This window comes from Rhinolophus hipposideros (assembly GCF_964194185.1).
Source record: "Rhinolophus hipposideros genome assembly, chromosome: 24".
NCBI classification, from domain to species: domain Eukaryota; kingdom Metazoa; phylum Chordata; class Mammalia; order Chiroptera; family Rhinolophidae; genus Rhinolophus; species Rhinolophus hipposideros.
Genome location: NC_138070.1, coordinates 28,698,779 through 28,721,249, shown reverse-complemented (window position 1 = coordinate 28,721,249; position 22,471 = coordinate 28,698,779). Strand labels below are relative to the sequence as shown.

Sequence of the window (22,471 nt, the reverse complement as noted above, 5' to 3'; positions counted from 1 at the left end):
CACAATTGTGCCAGCAGCACAGTGGCTGGTGAAAAACAAGTGACGTCTGAGGCTCAGGCACACGCTTCGTCCCACAGGCACTGGGCGGTGCTGGCAGAGATGGCAGCCTGTCAGTTCGTTAATCATCTGACTCATGAAAAGATTGCTGATAACCAATTTCAACAATGCCTCTGCCACTCTGGAGACATTGATTTCAATGACGATGATTGATGAGGAAGGAGGTGGGTGGTAGAACTTGCACAGAAAGCAGTGAAGGGACTTACCCAAAATCAGCCAGGGAGGGGCAAGCATGGGAACAAGGCCCAGTTTCTAACTCCCAAGTCTGATTCTTTTAGCGATCAATCCCCCAAAAGGTTTCCACCATAACTCTCATGGGTGTCTTAGGATTCTAGAAGTTTTGGAATGACTACATATTTAATTGAATCCCATTCATCCATCAATTACAACTTCTCCCTGCAACCATCCCCAATACCTCTCCTCTGAACTCTTATGGGGTTCTAAATCTTTAAATAAACAACCAAACTTAATTATAATGTGCTCCCTAGATGCTTCCTGGACCTTGATTCTCCAACTAGATCATAAATTCCATGAAGGCAGGGTTATATTTTATTTCATTACTTCCTATAGTGCCTAGGACAAGCAAGGCATGGTTCACGAGACACTAATTGCATATTAGCTGATTCATGTAATATATGTTTATACATGCAACTGGCATCTCTGCCTCACTGCAAGAGCACTTCGTAAGCCAATCCGCCTCCATCTGAAAATCATTCCATCTTCAGACTCAGGTCCCCCCAGAGGAAATTATGAGATTTGCCCAGAAATTCCTTTCTGGGAATATAATAAATGCTGCCTTGTTGGCTTTTTTCTACTTTTCCCATTAATATTCATTTGTAATTTATTTTTATCATTGTTAACAGGCATAGCAAGAACTAAAGTTTTAAGAAAAAAATTTAGACAAAAACACAAAATTGAGAAAATGTCTCGATGTCTATTAAAATATCTATCAACTTCTTTTTTTTGGAAAAGTAGGTGGGAAGGACCTCAGTTATTGGGTAGTTGTGGAAAAATTTCACATTCCAGCCTTTGAAACACCAGAAAACATGGCTTGGGACCAGATGGGTTAGCAAATTAGAATGTCATCCAGGAAGGCGTGGACCACCTAGTCCATATGAGAGGAAGGCCCAGTAAGATTTGACAAGGATATGAGAAGGGTTCAGGTCAAAGGCCCTGGGGTACCTGGTCTCTAAATAGAGCAGCATTTCTTCCCACCCTCATCCCACCCTGCCTTTTTTCTCTGGGCTTTGATCTTGTCCATTGTGGTTTACAAAACTGGAAATCAAACACTTAACCACTCTGGAAAATTTTGATTTCACAGTGCCTCTAAAAAGGGGGGTGGGTAAAGGATGATGAAATTGAGTTCCTCAAAATGTAAATATCTATTCTTTTTTTTTGAGATATTTACTCTAATAAGTTCATTTAAAAACCAAAGATGGAACAATTAATTAGCTAGGCACTAGAGCAATGTTAGGGAAACAGTAGTCATTCTACCGCATGCGTTAGAGAGAACTAAGTGCTTGTTAACACGCACATTCCCACCCCTGTCCTGTGTCAGGGAATCAGAAGCCTGGCAGGGACCCAGGGCTCTGCGTTTTTACCTGTTACCCAGGTTACTTTGATGCTCACTAAAGGTTGAGAATCACTGCATCAGAGGACGCACAGCTAGCAGAACAGATGTGCCCTATATGTCATTATAAACAAAGAGCACTGACTTCTATTCTTAGCTATTGGTGGGAAGGGGAAGGAAGTTGTTTGAAAAGGCTAGCAGGTGGGGTTAAATCTAGCAACTGAGAAGCTTGTGGGCTTTCACTTTATTTCTAAGGAAACTGTGAAAAAGAATATCCTTCTGGTCAGGAAATCCAGGTCAGGAGGAATGGCTTGTCCTTCTATTCACACGGCCTCCCTCCCAGCCAGCACCGTAAACGGCCTTCTAGTCTCTGGTGCCCAAACCACCAAATGGTCCTTCCTGCCTTCTTCCCAGCCCTGTAGGAAGAATTTGTCCCATTACGATGAGCCTGTGGTTAGATACACTCTCTGCTTTCTTACCATTTTCTTCCATTTCATCCTGCGATTCTGATACCAAGTCTTCACCTGCAGTTGAGTAAGTCCCAGAGACTGGGCCAAGTCCAACCTAGAAAGCACAAGACACAAAGGAAGGATCAAGAAGAGGGGAAGGGCAATAGAGATGGGGTCTTGTCGACTGGTTCCAGGCACTGCTACCAAAACTTGGCTCCAAATTCTCAACTGGTCTCTAATTGCTTCACCTTAGTTATTTCTGCCTCCCTACTTCAACTGCAAGAGTAGAGTATGTCTTGTGCTTCTTTTATAATCACGAAAGTGCCTATCACATTTTTAATCTAGAACTAGGGCTCAAAAATACTTTTCAATAGATTGACTCATCCATTGTAGCTGCTCTAAGTTGTTATAATGCCAGATTCCAAAAGAAACATTAAATCTGTCGTTTCTCCTGCTTCCCATTCTACTGCGAACCATGGTTCTGCATCTCTCTGTAGCCTTTTGAAGAGTTCTGAATCTCAAGCCATCCTGGGAAGTTGGAGCAAATTCCAACAACATGGCAACGGTTTCCTGAGTACCACAGCATCAAGACTATGTGCTAATCACCTGACATGTGCTGTATAATTTATTCCTTTCACAATGCTGTGAAGTAGGTATAATTATTCCCATTTTACAGATGAGAGATCTGTGGCTCAGAGAGATTAGAACCGCTCAGCAACCATAGCCAAATCCTGTCAGCTACTTGTTTTTGTAAATGTCTTACTGGAACACAGACACACTGATTTGTTCACATATTATTGTCTATGAGTGCTTTCATATTATAACGTCTGAGTTGAGTAATTGTGACAGAGACCATAGGGCCCACAAAGCCGAAAATATTTACTCTCTGGCCCCATACAATAATACTTTGCTGACCCCTGGCAGATGGTCATAGAATAAGAGGTGGAGCCAGAATTCAAATCTACTTACGTCTAACTTGTACGTCTCCTCTGGTGTACGGGCTCCCCTCCACTCACCATATTTTTTGGGGCAAATTAGATCTGTCAAAGAAAAGCTCTTGCTCAGGGAAGAAAATGCAGGGAAGCTACACCACAAGGGGCAGCAAACAACCTGAATGGAGCATATGAAATGCAAAAGGGAAGCAGGCTTCCAACCTCAGTCCTTGAGACTGTAACGGTTCACCTATGTTGATAAGAACTGCAGTGTGGACTTCTAAAGCAGCAACTTGGGCCAGGCCCCCTTGATACAGCTTGAGCAGTGACCACCACTTACGAACGTCCCCAGGTTTCTGAGGATTGCAATTTGTGGATCTAAGGTCCATTATCTCCCACCAGGCCTGCACAGCCACAAGGCTGAACCATGTGAGTTCTCTGCTGCAACTCTCTACTTGAGGGGTAATGAGCAACATCTCGCCATCAGGAAGACCAGTGGGTACAGGCCATGAAGGTTCCAGGTGCTGACCCTTGGCACTCCCAGTTGCAGCTGCCTAGCCCCCTAAGAGCATACGATTTAAATCTCCAGTAATAAAAACAGTCTTCCTTCCAGGGACTTCAGGACCTGTCTTAAATTTGCATTCACATATACTTGGTTGTCCCAGTAAAAAAGCTACTGGAAGCTGACAGTTTTATCGAAAGTGATTAACAGACTGAAGCTAATAAATTCCCAGTGCCAATAGCACTCAGCTCTCCCCACTAACAAAGCACTGCTTCCTAAGCAGCCTTTCATTAAGAACCAAGGACCCAGGGGGCAATCCCACAGACTACTGTTCTCCCTGGAGACAGGCCCTCCCTGGACTCCCACTGTGCCTTCCAAGCCCAGTTCACCTGAGGCCATCAGGTGCGTTTGTCAATGGAAGGTTCACTTCACAGTTCTGCCACTGCTTAGTAAATGGTATTAGCTCACTTGGGAAAAATGCACCCTTGACTCACTCTGGCTACAGAAACACACTTCACTGTCATCAGTTTTCTCTCATTACCTGCCACCGTTACAAATTCTCACTTCCCTGCATATTCGCGTAGAGGGGGTCACCTAGGAAACTGCAGAAACAAACAATGAGGAAGAGGGAGAGAGCTGTGGGAGGAGGGCGTGCTCATGGCGCTGGTCACGTACAGAGGTGAGGAACATCTGAGCGGGCAGGTTAAAGCGGCAGCTTCGATGCCAGCCAAATGGTGTCCTCCTCCTCAGGCAAGTGAATCAATCCTGTGTAGGTCAGCTGAGAGGTGCCTGGGCAAGTATCAGGAGTCCCAGGAGGCTTATTAGGAACTAACGCTGTTAAAAAATTCTCTGACTTCTAGAAAATAAGCCTAAAATTTTACCCATGCACATTGAAGCCCTTTCAACATACCACCACACAATCCATAAATAATGGTGCCCACTCCACCTGCGTGCCCTAGTACATGAGGCTCTCCATTATATGCGGGGGCATCAAAATAGTAATTTGATACCTAGAGATCCCATCTATTAACCCCCAATTCACAGACCCATCTCCACTGTCTGCCCGAAGGCACCCCAAATGCTCATGCCCAAAACAAAACTTACTCTTTCTCTGCAAAACGCACTCCGTTCTCAGCCTTCCGACTTCAGTTAGTGGTATCCCTAGTTACCTGGTGGCCCAATACAGGAACACGGAATTCTCAACTTTGATTTCTCTTCCTCATGGCAATGTCAATTCTGTCCATTTCATCATCAGAATTGCTCTCCAATCTATTCTCTCCTCCCTATTCCCACTGTCACCACCTGCATTCAGGTTTTCGGTGACTGTCCATGGACTCCCTGGTGTCCCTGTTCCATCTCTTCCCTCGCTAATCAATCGTTTATGGTGTCACCAATGCGAGGACTGTAAAATGTAAATCTGGCCATGTCACTTCCAGCTTTTAACAGCTGCTGATGGATGGTCTGAACAACGAAGTGCACACCCTTCAGCCACGCATACGAGGTTCTTTCTACCTTTCTACCTCTGCAGCCTCGTCTCTCACCATGCCCTATTCACACCTTAAAGTGGAGATGTCCCGACCACTTGCAGTTCCCTCAACATGCCCAGTGAGCATGCTTCTGTGAGTCTGGATGGCATTCCCTCTGGGGAATGCCCTTTTCCTCCTGGAATCAAAGCTCTTCTAAAATGTTGCCTCCACTGAGACACCTTCCCTAGCCCCACTGACACACTCAGCAACACCGCTGTGCTCCCACTGCCTTCGGTCACCTGTCGGCACCAGCACCCAGCGCACTGTGTTGTAACATTGCAGCCACTTCCTTCCGTGTGATCTCTTCAAGAGCAGGATTCTTTTCTACTACTTTGTGGACCTTTAATCCCTGCCACAGTGCCTGGCACATTAGACCCTCAGCAAACAGCTAATGAGTGCTTAATTAATTGAATCAGTTAACAAATTCTCTTTTAGTCAGTTATTTGCAGACTCCTCTCTCACTTAAATTTGTATCAAACAACTACTAAATAGCTTAAGAGATACATCTGAGTTTCCTTCCTTTTCTCCTTAGCAGGACTGGGGTCAAACCTTATATAGACAAGGCAGTGAGTGAAAGAAGAGAAAAAGGGCCCAGAAAACCCTCCCAGTAAAAACAGAACCATAATCAGCTCAGCCATCTCTAGAATAAGTTTGAGGAACAAGATAAGAAACACACTCTTGCATACTTGGCAGTTACGACACTAAATTAAAGAAAGGGGGTGACGTACTGAAGTCTCTGAGTAAAGCAGGGGTCACAGCCACCCTCATCAGGATCTCAGAAGGGTTTAAAGAAGGGGATCTCGTCCAGCTCCTCCTGGGTCTCAGTCAAATGGTTCTCACTTGCTATCCATCAAATTCACCAGGACATCCAACAGCCCCTTAATTGGAACGATCCCAGCCCATCCATCAAGAGCCAGGCAACAGACGAGCCCAGCTGGAGAGTGAGGAGAAAACTGAGATCACCGATCCCAAATCCAGATCTAGTCCCACTGCATCTGATTCTAAGTGTGCGTGGCTTTAAAAACCAAGCCTGCTCCTGGGTTGGGAGCCTGGGGAACCATCCACCAAACTTCACCTTGCTTGTTATACTGGAGCAGTTAACATATGGAGAGGCAGTAAGGAGTACAAACTCGGCAACAGGCAGGCTCCTATGGGGCCAAGTATGATGAATTCATACGGGCTGGGTTCTGTTCAATGAAGGCTGAGATGATGTGAGCCAAGGAATAGATTCCTGCCACAGTGTGCTGCATCTCTGTTAACAGCCCTATGCCTGTGTGTCCCACATCGAGAGCAAAAGGAGTCTCCCCTCCTCAAGGGCCTTAACTGCAGACAGTCCCCTCCCCGTGTCCTCACCTGTCTGGGGTGGACAAGTACTTCTGCTTCTGGAATTTCTTCTCCAGGCCCATGAGCTGAAGCTCCGTGAAGATGGTACGACTGCGGCGGGGCTTCTTCTGACGGGGCGTGGGCTGCTCCGCCTCCGACTCACTGCTGCCTAGAACTTCGCCAGCCGGGGCCTCAGCAGAGGCAGGCTCAGCAGCTGGGTGGCGGGACAGTGCCTGGGCAATTCCAGGGGTGGCAGGGACCAGGTGGGAGATGACTGTGGGTTGTCGGGTGATCACCGAGAGGAGAGGATATGCACGGAGGGAAGCGGGGCCTGGAAGACAAACAGGGAGGTAGGTCACAAACAGAGCAGGGGCGGAAGGAGGGCAGGGTGCTCGGAGGACCACTCCCTGAGACTGTTTGAAGGTGGGGCCTCCAGATCATCAGGAGGTATACATGCAGAAAGGGGAAGAAGAAGCAACTCAAAGCCTCTCATGGCTGGGTGGGCAGGAAACGTGCTGATTTGCTCAGCTTGCTGTGTGAGACATTCAAGTCCCCTATGGCCAAGAAGAGGTCACTGCAATCCCTCTGGTTTTAAGTGACTCTTTCCCCTTTCTTTCTCTTTTGAACCCTTAAATTCTGGTTTCCAAGATGCGGGTCAACAGGGCTGAGCACATAAAAAGAAGCAGTCAGGAAAGACTAGAAACACATACTTACGAAAGTCAAAACAGACCTGTAACCTACAAACTGCCTGCGAGCCACCTGTGGTCTTTATGAAAATACATAGTTGTCACTATGAATGCCTTTTGGCAGGTCTATACCTTGAATCACATTTTTCAGAGCTGGAAGCATGTTTAAAAGCTATTTAATTTAACTCCCTCATTTCAGACATAAGGTAACAGTCCCATAAAGGCTGAGTCACTTGCCTAAGATCACAGAGCTCCGAACAAGCGGATTCAGGAGACAAAGCAAGTTCTTCTGGCTTGAAGTCCAGTGCTCTTATCACCACATCTTGAAGCACACGGATACATCCATTGAGATGAGGAGGGTAAAAAGGATTTTAATTCACATGAAAACTCAGACACATTATGACCATCTGCCTACAGCACTGTATTAAGGAGGATTTCTGGGCTGGGTCAGAGCTTGGCTGAGGAACGAGAGCTGAGATTGATTGATGCTGTCTGCCATGGGCACGCAGGGGGAGGAGGGATATGGTAGCAGACACACTAGTTATGTGCCACTCCTGCTTTAGGAATTACAAGGCAAGAATATTTTTCTGTCCAAGAATCTGTTACATCTTTAAAGTTCAAGTGAAAAAGCTCTTCCTGGAGCGGTCGGATAGCTCTGTTGGTTGGAGCATGGGCTCTGAATGACAGAGTTGCCGGTTCCATTCCCACATGGGCCAGTGGGCTGCGCCCTCCACAACTAGACTGAAGGACAACTACTTGGAGCTGATGGGCCCTGGAGAGACACACTGTTCCCCAATATTCCCCAATAAAATTTTGGAGAAAAGTAAAAAAGTTCTTCCCTTTCATGATTCAACAGTATCAGGTTTAAAATGTCCTGACCATTAACTATATAAATCATTTTACTCTCTGGGCCGCAGTTTTGTCATTAGTATAGTGAGTAAAAGTAGATCATTTCAAAGAATCTTATAGGAGCATTTGTGACAACATGGATGGATCTTGAGAGTATAATGCTAAGTGAAATCAGTCAGACAGACAAAGCAGAGAACCCTATGATTTCACTGATATGTGGTATATAAACCAAAAAGAACAAGACAAACAAATGAGAAACAAAAACTCATAGACACAGACAATAATTTAGTGGTTACCAGAGGGTAAGGTGGTAGTGGGGTGGGTGATGAGGGTAAAGGGGATCAAATATATGGTGATGGAAGGAGAACTGACTCTGGGTGGTGAACACACAATGGGATTTATAGACGATGTAATACAGAATTGTACACCTGAAATCTATGTAAATTTACTAACAATTGTCACCCCAATAAATTTAATTAAAAAAAAAAGTAGATCATTTCAAAGAATCCTTCAAACTCTAACATACTGATGCCACAAAAGCACCTTTCATCCCAAGCCAATCGTGGTATCTGATGAAAATCGAGAAGACTCGGGGCTGTCCTTTGGGACTCAACCCAGCCCTGACAACTCACTACAAGGGCAGGGCAATCACCAGAGCTAACAACACTCACACTGGTTCCCGGTTAAAACCAACCAATGGTGCTACTTGTGTTAACTCGCCTCTGGGTTGGCGTTTCTCTTCTTATTCATCCGTATGCTTCTGTTTTGGACCCAGTCATAGTTATTAAAACAGATGACTTCTTTTGTTCTCTGACTATACTTCTAGTAAGGCTCAGCAGAAACCACAAAATTGTTAAATAATAAATCACCAAGGGCTACGACTTCCAGTAACTCTCCAGCCAATGTTAACACTTGAGGTTTTGTGTTGTGGATTCTTTTTAAGAAAAGAAAAAAACCACCTGGGAATGACGTTGTGTAGCAAGAAAATGAGGCTACCTGGGCCAGGAGTTTTGGATCTCCCAGTGTACATTATGAAATGCTACTTAATAAAAGTATCTGAAAGTTTCTTCAATAGGCATAAGATGGTTCTCATCTCACATCATCACTTTAGTCCTTTAATTTTGCCACTTCTTTCAAAAGGAACCATCTTTCTTTATTAAGTAGGCTAATTTATCATCTGGAAACCTGAGCTTATTAATACAGGAAATGACTAGTTACCTCCCTGTAAGTAAGGTTTTTAATCATCAGATTTTCAACTTTCTCTTGAATTAAATAATTTTTTGCCTAACATTGAAAAATATTTTGGAACTGTGGTAATATTTAGTGTTGGCAAGGATATGGGAAAATAGACATATTGTTGGTGACTGTGTAAAAGAGTATAATCTTTTCAGTTGTTTTTTTATTTTTCAAGTACAAATAGTTGACATTCAAGATTATTTTATATTAGTTTCTAAAATACAGCGTAGTGGTTAGACAATTATATAATTTATGACATAATCGCCACAATTAGTCTAGTACCCACCTGGCACTATATATAGTTATTATCATACTATTGACTATATCCCCTATGCTGTACTTTACATCCCCATGACTATTTTGTAACTAATTTGTACTTCTTAATCCTTTCACCTTTTTCACCCACCTCCCTAACCCCTCTCCCATCTGGTAACCATCAATTTGTTCTCTGTATCTATGAGTCTATTTCTGTAAAACAGTCCGATCTTTGAGAAAGACAAATTAAGCAGTATCTATCAAATTATTGACCAGGCAATTCCACAATTTAAGACCTATTTGCTATGTGCACGAAGATTTATGTATAAGTATATTCACGGCAGCCTTGCTTATAATAGTGAAAAGGGGGAAATAACTTACATGTCTATTAAGCGGAAAATGGTTAAATAAATTGTGGTACATCTATAGTATGGAATACAATGTAACTGTTAAAAAGAACTGCCTATGTAAACTGATAAACTGCATATAAACTAACATGAGAAAATATCTAAAATACATTATTGGGAGAAAATGATGGTATAGAACAATTTGCATTATCATTTGTAAAAATCTGCATGTGTGTCTGCATTTATACATGCATTAAGTCCAGGAAGTTAGTCATTAAACTATTAATGGTGATTATCTCTGGAGAAAGAATGGGTATAAAATAGGGTGACAAGGAATCTACATGTATTAATCTAATCCTGTATTCAGTCTTGCCATAAATGTTTACTGAGCACCTACTATGGGCTGTACTCTGATCTAGAGGCTGGGAACATAGCAATGAAAAAATATAAAGTCCCACCTTCATGGAACTTACATTTCAGTCGGGGAGGTAAACAACAAAGAAAGAAATAAATATATAATGCCAGGTACTAGCAAATTCTATGCAGATAAATATAGCAGACTGTGAAGATGGGGCAGGTATTTTAGATAGGGGAGTCAAGGGAAGGCCTCTATGAAAAAGGTGACATTTCAGCAGGTAAGTAACTCAGTGGAGCCTCGTGAAGATACAAGGAAGAGCTCTCCAGGCATAAAACCAACTCATGCAAAGCCCTGAAGTGGGAATGAGCTTGTGTTCGAAGAATAGAAAAAAGGCAGAGTGAGCAAGGAGAGAAATCACAGGAAACAAAAAAATTGGAGAAATCTGTTACAGTCAGATCATATAGGGTCTTGTAGGCTAGAGAAAACAATTTGGATTTTATTCAGAACATGACCAAACCATTGACGAGATCTGCCCTGGGGAAGGATGTGATCTGATTTACGTCTTTAAGATCCCTATGGCTAATGTGTGGAAGACTGACTGTATAAGAAAGTGTGCAAACAAAGAGGAAGTTAGAAGGCAAGGCAATATTCTAGACCAGAGGTGACTATGGCGTAGGCCAGAGAGGTAGCAGGTGCAGTAGGGAGAGGTGGTCAGATTCAGGTGTACTTTACATGTAGGATTCAAAGAACTTGTTGAAGGACTGAATGTCGGCTCTGAGAGACACTTGCCATGTGATGCCTTGGTTTTCGGCCTTAGCAACTAGAGGAATGACACTGCCATTTACTAAGATGAGAAAGACTGGGCTAAGAGCAAGATTAGGTGGGAAATTTTTTTTATAAGCTGACGATATCAAGTGCTGACGAGGACACAGAGCAACTGGAACTCTCATACATTGCTGGTGGGAACGCAAAAGGGTATACATAGGCTCTTTGGCAAGCAGTTTGGCAGTTTCTTATGAAGTTAAACTGCATGTTACCATATTACCCAGTAAGTCCCTCTCCTGGATATCAATCCAAGTGAAAAGAAAACACAACAACCTATATGTAAATGTTTATTGTGGTATTACTAGTAACTGCCAAAAACTGGAAACAATTCAAAAATCCCTCAACTGGGGATGAATAAATAAACTGTGATACATACATGCAATGGACTCCTATTCAGGAATAAACAGTAAACAAACTATTGATACCTGCAACATCCTGGATGAATCTCAAATGCATTGTGCTAAGAGAAAGAAGCCAGACTCAAAGGGTTGTCTGATTCCATTTAGAGGACATTCTGGAAAAGGTAAAATTAGGGATGGAGAAGAGATCAGTGGTTGAGAGGTTAAGGATGCGGGAAAATTTGACTACAAAGGGGTAACACAAGGGAACTGGGAGAGAGAGGTGAGTGATGAGATTGTTTTGTATCTGAATTGTGGTAGGGGTTATACAACTTTATGCATCTATCAAAACTCATAACTAAAATAGAGAATTTGCCACTAAAATAGAGAATTTTCATTGAAAATAAATTTCTTTAATATAACAAAAAAGTCAATAAATATTTTAACTGCTACTTTGTTTTTATTACTAAAGTAACACAACTTATTATTTAAAAAAAAATAAAACAATTCACTAATATATAAAGTAGAAGTCTCCCCTCACAGCTTTCAAACCCAAATCTTAGAGACAAACTTCATTAATTGTTCCTCTGTATATACAAACGTACACGTGTTCCAAATATAGTAATATGTATGCTAATCGATTGGCATACATAGTTACAAAGTGCTTACTTTGTAAAATACAAATATCACTTTGTTTTTTCTAAATGGATAGTCAACAATCCCCAAACCATATATGGACTAGTCCAGTGACAAAATGCCAGCTTAAGACACAGTAAGTTCCCAAAGAAATGAAGTTGGGAAATTTTTGTTCATCAGAATTCTGAGAGACTACTGGAGAATTTTAGTCATCAGAATTCTTAGAATCTCCAGAAAAGCAGCCAAGCTGGTAAAAGAACTACCTTTCTGAAGGGCTGTCTCTGGGGAAGTGGTCACAAACAGGGAAGGCAACTGGGGTGCTGCTACATGAATGTGTGGGTGTGAGGGGAGGAGGGGGCTGGCAGAAACCACATGGGGTCAGAGAAAGGATATATTTTTAGAAGCTCCCATGAGTCTGCAACACTGGAGAGTTAGTAAAGGCTACTTAGAAAGGATTTCTGGAAATCATTTTAGGGGGTATGTTGTGTAAAATTCATGAATATATACTCGTTTAAGAAAAACTGAAGATCTTCATGTTCCAGCTTCCTTGGTCAGACTTCTGTTGTCTTTGAATATAATTCTGTACATACACTGGACCATATGGGTCCCTAGAAATAGTTGGGTTCTATTATGTATACATGTGTCTGTTTCTGGATTCTGTTCTGTTCTATGAAACTAACATATGAGCCTTTATAGGACCACTCCACTTTCATTATTGTGGGTTTTTAGGGAGTTTTGTTATTAGGTAGAACAAGTCCCCCCCCCCCCACCTTTATTCTTTTTACAAAAATTTCCTGGCTATTGTCATTAATTTATTTTTCAAGTTGAATTTTAGAATCAGTTCATTAGTCTCTTAAAAAGCAAATCCCACTTAAAATGTGATTAGAATTACACTAACCTTATAGATTAATTCAGGGAAAGACGATTCTTTTTATCATTCTGTCCTCCTGGTAAACTGAAAGGAATTGATGTTATTTTTTAAATGCCTTTTGGATATTTATGCTTTGGATATTTATGGTCCCATAAAGCTTAAACCTAATGAAAACCTTCACACACACAAACACACACACAAAAAAAACATATGATGAATGATAGTGATTTAAGGCAACACCTTTCACCGAAGTGTGTCCTTTCAGGACTCTTGGCGCAATGTCCTGATGCAAATTCAGTGACAAAACTGCACTCTCTCCCACAGCTGAAAAGACCTTCCGATGCTGAAGGCACACACACAAAGCCATTGTGATGCTGATCAATGTTTGGGGGTGTGAGGAGGATGGCCACTGTAAACAAACATAACTGTAGTAGTTGGGAGTTTTGGGGTATGTGATATGTGTCTCTAGGGTTAGACAGGAACAAGCATGGCTGGAATAGGAGTCAGGGTGGGTCACGTGTGGGTGCGAAGCATTGAGTTTCTGGAGAGGCAAACCAATGGGGCACAGAAAAGTGAGACAAAATAAGACTTCAGCCAGCTGCTTGCTGTCTTTTCTTGTTTTAATATATGACCTGATTTCCAACAAAACACCACTGACCCAAAGCTTTAATTTCACAAAGCACTTGCACACTCCCATCTCCCAGTCACACAAAAGTACTACGAGATAGTCCAGCCATATGTTTATAGTTTAGCAAAAAAAACTAAGTTAGGTTTTAAAACTAGAGGAAAATTTCTAAATTAGAGCCTACATTATGGGGTATTTTGGTTACTGAGAAGGCAGGTAATATATAACACTATGTATTAAGTATGTCTTTCTCTTTTCCTGAGAATTCTCACTATGTGAAAACGTTGACTGAAGACAGCTGCCTCCTACTCCTGGATCATGTACATACACTTGTGAAATTCAAGCACATTATCTGCTACTGGGAGGGAGTAATGACTGTAATAAACCAAAGACTTTGTTTAAACAAACATATTTTTGGTTGACAAAAGGAGTGTAAACATGACCACAATGAATGCATCTTCTCATAGTTGTTTTTCTTCAACCAATCCCCCTAACCAGTGTTTTACTGTAGGTTGGATATCATATAACTGTGTGTATCATATACTAGAAATAGTTCCCTGCCAAATGTTCAGCCATTTTGAGGATCTGTTTTTGGATCAGAAAACTTGAGTACATTAGTCGTAGGCTGATGCCAACGGACATGCGAGGGAGTTTGGAGAGATGTGGGACTTAGTAGGCTAAACAGCATTTTCCATTGCACTGATTCTGAAACTGTATGTAAGCTCAGGGATATGAACATGCTTGGGCCAAACAAAGACACATCGCATTGTTAAGTTCTTTATGGCAGAAGGCAGTCCTCTCCAGCTACAGCGGTACTTCAACTTCAAAGCAGAATCCCCAAAGAATCGATTTTGCTCCTACACATCTCCTGTTCCTCTTCCATTCCTCCAACATACCAGTCCCCACATGGACTCTTCACACTCACACTTCCAGTTTACACAGTAAGGGCCAAAGGTCTGTGGGGATAAGAATCTCCAAGCTGCTTGCTTAACTGATTTATGTTCCAGGAATGTATGACCTATATATCTTCAGAAAGCTTCAGAGGGACACAAGCAACACACATGAAGACACAGGTACAGATGCATTCAGCTAACCTGAAAGAGAGACTCAGTGGGATAACTGGGCAGCTCTGGCTGTTTATTGGGGAAAGTCATAAAACCACCTATGGGAATTATTCCTATAGGCTCACGTTCCTGCAAATTGCCTGGTAATGTTGGGTAGTGGAAAGAATAGGACTTCTACCAGTGACTCATGGAGTGACCAGAGGCAGGTTACTAAACCTTTCTTGGTTTCAATTCTGTCTTCTAAAAGTAGGGCTAATAATACTTCTCCCTTGTAGGTTATTGTGAGGATTGAATTCATTAACTTATACCAAGCACCCATTGGGCATTTAATTGCTCCTACTTCCTTTTCCTTTCCTCCTTTCACTTTTGTTGCCCTATATTGCACGAGAGCGCAAAATTAAAAAGTAGACGAATTGTCTTATCTGTGAACTACAAGTGTATCTTCTCATCATCTGTGCTTCCATGTGCAAAGCAAGATTCAGCAACATGAGAATCTGCCAGTTTTTCTTTGCTAAATGGAGGTCTTCAAATGCCCGTACAGCCACCGAAACTGACAGCAGCAAGAGAGCTACAAGAAATCAGCGGAAGGGCCAATCTGGCCAGACATCCCCCTAGAGCTATCAGGACTCCAGAAATAACTGCTGTGGCTTTGAAGACCTGTATAAAAAAATTCACTGAACAGCATAGCCCTACCCAAAGTTAGGCATCAGCAAAGAAGGATGAATTTTGTGGGACACAAGACGGACCCAAGTCAACTTTTAAAAATTGAAGGGAAAACAGATATGGGGGACAGGGGGAGGCTTAAATAATTTTCCCTGCCTTATGCTGAAAGTGGACTAAGGAAAGGCTAAGCTGTGGGTAAGTGGTAACCAGACATGAAAATGCAGTCATCGTTTGTCTATATATGAGTAGATAATCTGAAAGCATTTGAAAGAAGGGGACAGAGGGAGGAAGAAAACATAAAAAGGCTCTGAGTGGCCTTTTAACTTTGTGATACACTAAGTTTCTAGCTCAGCAAGAGTTAATGAAATAGATGTAGTCTTTACAGGTTGTGGCTTTGTATGACTAAAGAAAAGAGAAAAATGTTTTAGGAGGCCAACTCAAAGACTTACAAAACATCTTAACCATTAACTACCTCATTAAAGGGGGGGAGGGCATTTTGATGAGTTACGTATAAATGAATTAAAAACACAGGGAATAAATTTATTTCAAAATCCACATGACACTGCCATAATGTAGACTCTGGAATGAGCATCTAGTTAAATATAAAAAAAAATAAGAAAGTTAAAAAATAAAGGGATGGAGGGGTAAATAATATTTTGGGGATTTGGAAAAATGAAGAAAGTTTGGAAAATAAATAGAGAACATCAGAGCAGCCCGGGTAGGCTAACTGTATCATCATGGCATCTTTTCAGTCTTGATTTTGCAAAGAGACAAGCTCAAGTCTCATCACGTTCAACCTGCAATGTCGTCAAACTGCAGACACCCACAAACACATCAGGCTACACTGGGAGCTAAGTGAACTCAAACAAGCTAGCCTGGCAGATAGGTTAATGGACTTTCTCATCCTGCTGAAAATGTCATACCATCCCAGTGTGGTCATCATTCAGCCTCTAGCCATCACCATTCCACTTCTCCCTCAGCCAAGAACACACTGGAAATGGCATTGTCTTTCTCCTCCTGGCCATTCTGCTCTGTACACACACCCACACCTGCTTTCATCCATACCTCATAATCACTCACTGACAGAAAGCTTCCCAGAGCAGCTGTTGTTCAGTACAAAGACCGAATTAATCACTCCTACCTTCATGCACCCACACCATTTTGTGTCCTTACTCACCCTTACTTAACTCAAACCTTGTAGTAAGAGCTAATTTGTTTACTTATCTATTGCTCACTAGAGTGCAAACTCTTTTAAGACAAAATCAAAAAGTGCCTCTTCTGAGTGTTTACCTCTATACCTTACTTGAACTGATTTTACCTGGAATCAGATTAGGGCTGGACCCAGGGTTCTCACACCTTTGGGCTGTAAGTTCTTAGTCAAACTACACTTCCAAGGTTCTGTTTTTCTCTTCCATAAAATGGCAATAATAATACTTCTCCACAAACTTGTTGAAGGATAACATTGGATAAAAGTTATGAAAAAAAGTATTTTTAAACAATGAAGAACTATACCAAAAAAGGCACTAATTTTTTTTAAACACTCAAAAAGCACTAATTTCCCATATTTTAGAGATGCCTCTATTTACTAAGAAGTCACAGCACTGCTTTCTTTTGCTGACTTTTGCCTCATATCTTGGGCTTCACAATTTCGAGTTAAGGTCCTGGTGTCACAGGGACAGAGTCTGCACAAAGCTAACCAGGTGGAATCATCTGGTTCCCTGTCACCATCGTCAGTGAACTCTACCAGACAGCTACTTGGCACTGTGCTAAAGGCTAGAAACAAGGAGAGAAACAATTCTTCATCTCTGTCCTCAAGAAGTTAATTATCTAATTGGGGAAATGTGACATTAAAATAAAAGGTAAAGAAGAAAACAAAGAAGCATGTGGCAAATGTTAAGTGGCATGTAAACCAGTGGAATTTAGGAGACTGCTCTACTCTAGAGAGTACAGTGACTAGTTGTGAAAAGAGGAGGATCTGGGTTGTGAGGGGAAAGGAAAGAATGGACTCCAGAGGCACTATCTAGAAAGAACCAACAGGATCTGGAAAACCACTAGATCGGGGCAGGAGAGGAGGGGCAGACTCAAAGGCTCTAGGAGTAACTGCTGGAATCAGAGCACCTCTGCCATATGAGAATGTTTGGGGAGAAAAAAAAATAAGGCTCATAGAGGAGTATGTAGTTTGAGGTAACAATCAGATACCCAGTGATAATACCTAGCAGGCAGGGAGAGTCATAAACTGGTACCCGCCCCCAGAAGGGCTCTGAGATGGGGATGCAGATTTTCACAGAACTAGAAGTAGAATTCATCTTCCAAGAAGAAAGAGTTAAAGACGACTGAGCATTGGGGTATACCTTCATCAATGGGGCTGGAAAAGGAAATAGAGCCTATTAGGAAGACAGGCATTGTAGCAAAAAAGTAGAGTCAATAAAAATGGCCAAAGAAAATTTCAAGAATGATAAACTTTCAACAGGGTTACTCACTAGCAAATCTTCTGACATAACTGGAAACATCCCCCCTTCTCTGACATTTCCAGACCTGTCTTCTTGGTGTAAGAATCTCCTGGGGAAAATGTACATAACGTCAGAGCACTGGGCACAGTTTCTAAAAAAAACACCCACAGGAGATTACCTTTCTGCAAATGGCCCTGTGGGTCAATAGGTAAGCTCCTGATTACTCAGAAGGAGAATCGTCTGCCAAACTCAGAATATTTTATGCCAAAATGTAATTTTCTAAATCCAATTTAATTTCTTTTTTCTCTCTAAACATTCTAATCCCAGCTTAGATATAGTCATTATAGCTTTCCTTTAGTTGCAAATAATTAGAAACAAAGTGGGATAAAGAGAATAAAAACTCAATTCAATAAATTATGGAAAATCTAGTGTAGGTATTGGGCCAAAAACAGTACACATGCCAGCCTGGTCATTGCCCAGCTCATGGTCTGGCCAGGATGGCAGCCAGTTAAGAAAGAAGTAGTTAGTGTGCTAGAAAGGGCATTCAGCAAGAGGATTTAACCAAGTACAGGTGGTCAGGATCCCCCTGAAAGAGTGTCATTTAAACTGAGATTTGAAGGACTAGGTAGTTTAGCTGAGATTCCAATCAGAAACAAATAAAGAATAAAAAGGAACAGGTAAAAGTATACAAATTTGCCAAACACTAGATGTAAAATAAAAAACAATTAAGCAAAACAAAAATCACAAGAATAGAGAAAATAGATGAAAAGGTATTTGGGCTTTACTAAAGAATACCTAAACAGACACTTCTACCAAGACAACAAGCAGCCAACAGATATATGAAAAAATGCTCAACTTCACTAGTTATTAGGGAAATACAAATCAAAATCACAATGAGATACCACCTCATACCTGTTAGAAAGGCTATTATCAACAAGACAAGTTGGAGAGGTTGTGGAGAAAAAGGAACCCTCATACGCTGCTGGTGGGAATGTAAATTGGTACAGCCACTATAGAAAACAGTATGGAGGTTCCCCCAAAAAATTAAGAATAGAATTACTGTATGACCCAGCAATCCCTCTTTTGAGTATCTACCCAAAAAATATGAAAACATTTACCTGTAAAGACATATGTACCCCTATGTTCATTGCAGCATTATTCATGATGTCCTAAACATGGAAACAACCAAAGTGTCCTTCGATAGATGAATGGATAAAGAAGATGTGGTACATATATGCAATGGAATATTACTCAGCCATAAGAAAACATGAAACATTGCCATTTGTGACAACACGGATGGATCATAAGATTATCATGCCAAGCAAAATAAATCAGGCAGAAAAAGTCAATGACTTCACTCATATGTGGGATATAAAACTATAAGCAACAAATGAACAAGACAAATAAACAAAAAATCATAGACACAGACAACTGTTTAGTGGTTACCAGAGGGTAAAAGGGGAGAGAGATGGTAGAAGAGGGTAAAGGGGTTCAAATATATGGTGATGGAAGAACTGACTCTGGGTGGTGAACAATGCAATATACAGACTTGTACACTTGAAACCTATATAATTTTACTAACCAATGTCACCCCGATAAATTTAATAAAAAACTTTTTAATTAAAATTAAAAAATAAGAACTTCTGATGTTAAACTTGGTTCCGCTGAGTGGGGAGAAGTGGGACGAGTTCTGCTGGAACAGGAAGGCAAGTCATTAAACGAGAGCACTCTCAAACCAGTGTCTGGTAAGCACCTCCCCCCCAAAATATAGTCAATGATCAGAATATTTCCCTTTGCTGTGATGACTGGCATAATCCAGGCATTTTCATCAGGATGTCTCACTATGATGCAGTCATGATTTCTATAGTTGTCTATTCTTAATAAGCCCTTATTTTCTGATAAAAGTCTACTCTTAAAGGTTATATAGCTAACGCAGTCAGGGGACGAGAGCTATGATGCCAGAAGGATTCAAACTTTGGAGGAATCTACCCCATCAAAGAGAGGAGGAAAGAGAAGTTCTATTTGGTGGAAGGATCTTGTTAGATAGAATGAAAAACTTCCTCTCCCTCTCTCTTTTGCCCAAGCCATTAAGATCAAATGGCAGCCAGTGTATCCCCAAACAGTACTGAGAAAGTTATATAATTTACTCAACATTTACTCATGTTTGAGTCTAATAAGGGATAACAGTAATAAGAGTTAATAGTATGTATAACAGCAATAAGATTCTGCAACACAAGGAATGTGAATCATGTGGACCATGGTATCCAGCGGGCCAATCAGAGCCAAAGACAGTTGCTCCCTACAGCAACAAGGCTTTCCTCTTCTCTGCACTGAGCCAAATCCTGTCTGTTAAGTTCCCCTCTGCCCTTAATGCCTTTAAGTTTGCTTAGCCTTCAATCCATAAGGAATTCTCTTTCTCTAAATTTTCCTCATCTGTAAATGGTGAAGTTTAGATGGTTTTTAACTGTCCCTCTTTGGTACCAAGATGCAATGATTTTATGCGCTATTACACCAGAGACAGTGTGTCTCCAACATTTCTCAACACGATTGTAAAGTTTTTGCACTCTATCTCTATTTCCCACAGTGTACTTCCAATACTTTGCACAGGATATCAATTGAACAAATATTCGCTGAATTAAACAAGTGCTAAGAACAAGAGTATTAATGAATGCACACAAATCTTGTCCAGCACTGTTAAATCTTCTCAGTTTACAGGAATGATAAACTATTTACTCATCTGATATCCCCACAGATGATCCAGTTTGTAACTATTAATACTAAACGCAAAAGAAGACCTATGCATAAATTTCACCATGCAAAATTAAAACTTTGAGGCCTTGTGATTTGTAGCAACTGACACACTGAATAACAGAACACAGAGATTCTTTTTCCTAACCCAGCTTTTGATGGATGAGGCAGAGGGTATTAAAGTCACACAAAAAGTCAATGTCTGAACTAGGCCCAGAGCTCAGACCTCCAGAGGTAAGGCCAAATGTTCTGTTCTATATTGTGACTATATTGCCTTTTTTAGGCAAGAGCCACCAAAATGCTGAGCACTGTTTGGCCTCGGAAACTTATTTTCCTCCTTCATGGGTTTTTTTGTTTTGTTTTTTGTTTTGTTTTGTTTTGTTTCTTTTATGGTTACCTCTTTTACTCTGCAACCCAGTATTAAAAACACTATGATTTTAATAATCTGAGACGACATGGTAAATATTACCTTGGAAGTTTCTGGGCTTTTGAAATTTTTTTTCAGCTTTACTGAAGAATTATTTACAAATAAAATTGTATATATTTAAGATGTACAACATGATGATTTGATATATCTATACATTGTAAAATGATTACCACGATCAAGCAAATTAACATAGTCATCACCTCATATAATTGCCTTTTTTTGTGTGATGAGAACCCTTAAGATCTACTCTCAGCAAATTTTAGGTATACAGTACATTACTATTAACTATAGTCACCATTAGGTCCCAGAACTTATTCATCTTATAACTGAAAATTTGTACCCTTTGACCAACATCTCCCCATTTCCCCCATCCCTTAGCTCCCCGTTAACTACTCTTATACTCTGAGTTCAACTTTTTTAGGCTGCACATATGAGATCATGCAGTATTTATCTTTCTGTGTCTGACATGTCCATTTAGAATAATGTCCACCAGGTTCATCCATGTTGTTACAAATGGCAGGATTTCCTTGTTTTTTAAAGCAGAATAAGGTACATATATAGCTCACATTTTCTTTATCCATGGCTCTTTCAATGGATACTTAGGCTGCTTCCATGCCTTAGCTATTGTGAATACTGTTGCAATGAACATGGGGGTGCAGGCATCTCTTCCAGATAGTGTTTTTATTTCCTTATGCATGTATACCGAGAAATAGGACTGCTGGATTATATGGTAGTTATATTTTGAATTTGCTGAGGAATCTCCATACTGTTTTCCATAGTGGCTATAATCATGTGGTTTATTTTTTAAGAAGCTTGAGTGTATCAGAGGAGAACAGCTAATAATCTGATATATTAGCAGCCAATCCGAAAGACTGCTTGGAAATTTCTCCTAAATTGGGCTAACAGGTGTATAGGAAGAGAGAAAAGAGGAAAGTAAGAGTAAACCTCTGATTCTATTACAACTCGGCCCAACACTGGCACAGATTTGTTCATTAAAACAATTGATAATAGTAATAGTAATAATAATACCACCAACCTGTGGTAAGGGCCTTAGGATGCATCACTCTCTCCAAAAGAAGAGAGGCTCAAAAAGCCACTAACTCAATCTCATGTCTCTTAAATTCCACCTATAATATCAAGGCAATGGACAGATGCGGGGGACGAAAGAAGGAGACCTTGGAGCACCACCAAGGGCCAGACTTTGTGAGTGCGCATTGTGAGAGCACATACCTGGCATCTGAACAGAAATCTGTTTGAACTTAGCCAAGCTCTTTTAATTACATCATCCTGCCTTCCAAAATGTTAAAACACATGTACCAGGCGCTTTCCTTTCTGATATTCCACTGTTCCAGTCAAGGTACATCCGTACCTCATTAGAACCTTCTGCTTCTTCCAGGGTGTGCTGATGAGTTATGCACTGGTATTAGCTCATATTTCACAAGAAGATTTAATATGCATTTCAGAGCCCCCATAATATTCATGACACAGCACCCAATTCCCAAAAGAAAAAGGCAGGTAAAGAATATATATTTGTTTCCTGTTAAATCACATTAACTTTTCCCAATAGGAAGCAATATGTTTCAATGTAGAAAATTTAAATCTATAGAAGTATATACACCAAAAAAATGTATGTATATTCATTCCCACATACAGAAAAAACAGTGACATACACAGCTTTCTGAAAGACGAAGGAGGTGCTATTGGAGAGGCTTTGCTCTGTCTGGAAGAAAGATG

The 22,471-nt window shown here is 41.0% G+C and overlaps 1 protein-coding gene across 1 annotated transcript in view; it reads right to left on the bottom strand.

Annotated features, from left to right (window-relative positions):
• The window catches only part of BARX2 (BARX homeobox 2), a gene marked incomplete at its 3' end in the record, with an annotated part of 62,650 nt that overhangs the window by 5,072 nt on the left and 35,107 nt on the right, over positions 1-22,471 (bottom strand). The window contains exons 2-3 of the mRNA XM_081037402.1: positions 6,390-6,690; positions 2,107-2,191 (exon numbers count right to left, since the gene is read on the bottom strand). Coding sequence (XP_080893528.1) covers positions 2,107-2,191; positions 6,390-6,690 — 386 coding nt within the window. The remainder of the gene's footprint in view (positions 1-2,106; positions 2,192-6,389; positions 6,691-22,471) is intronic.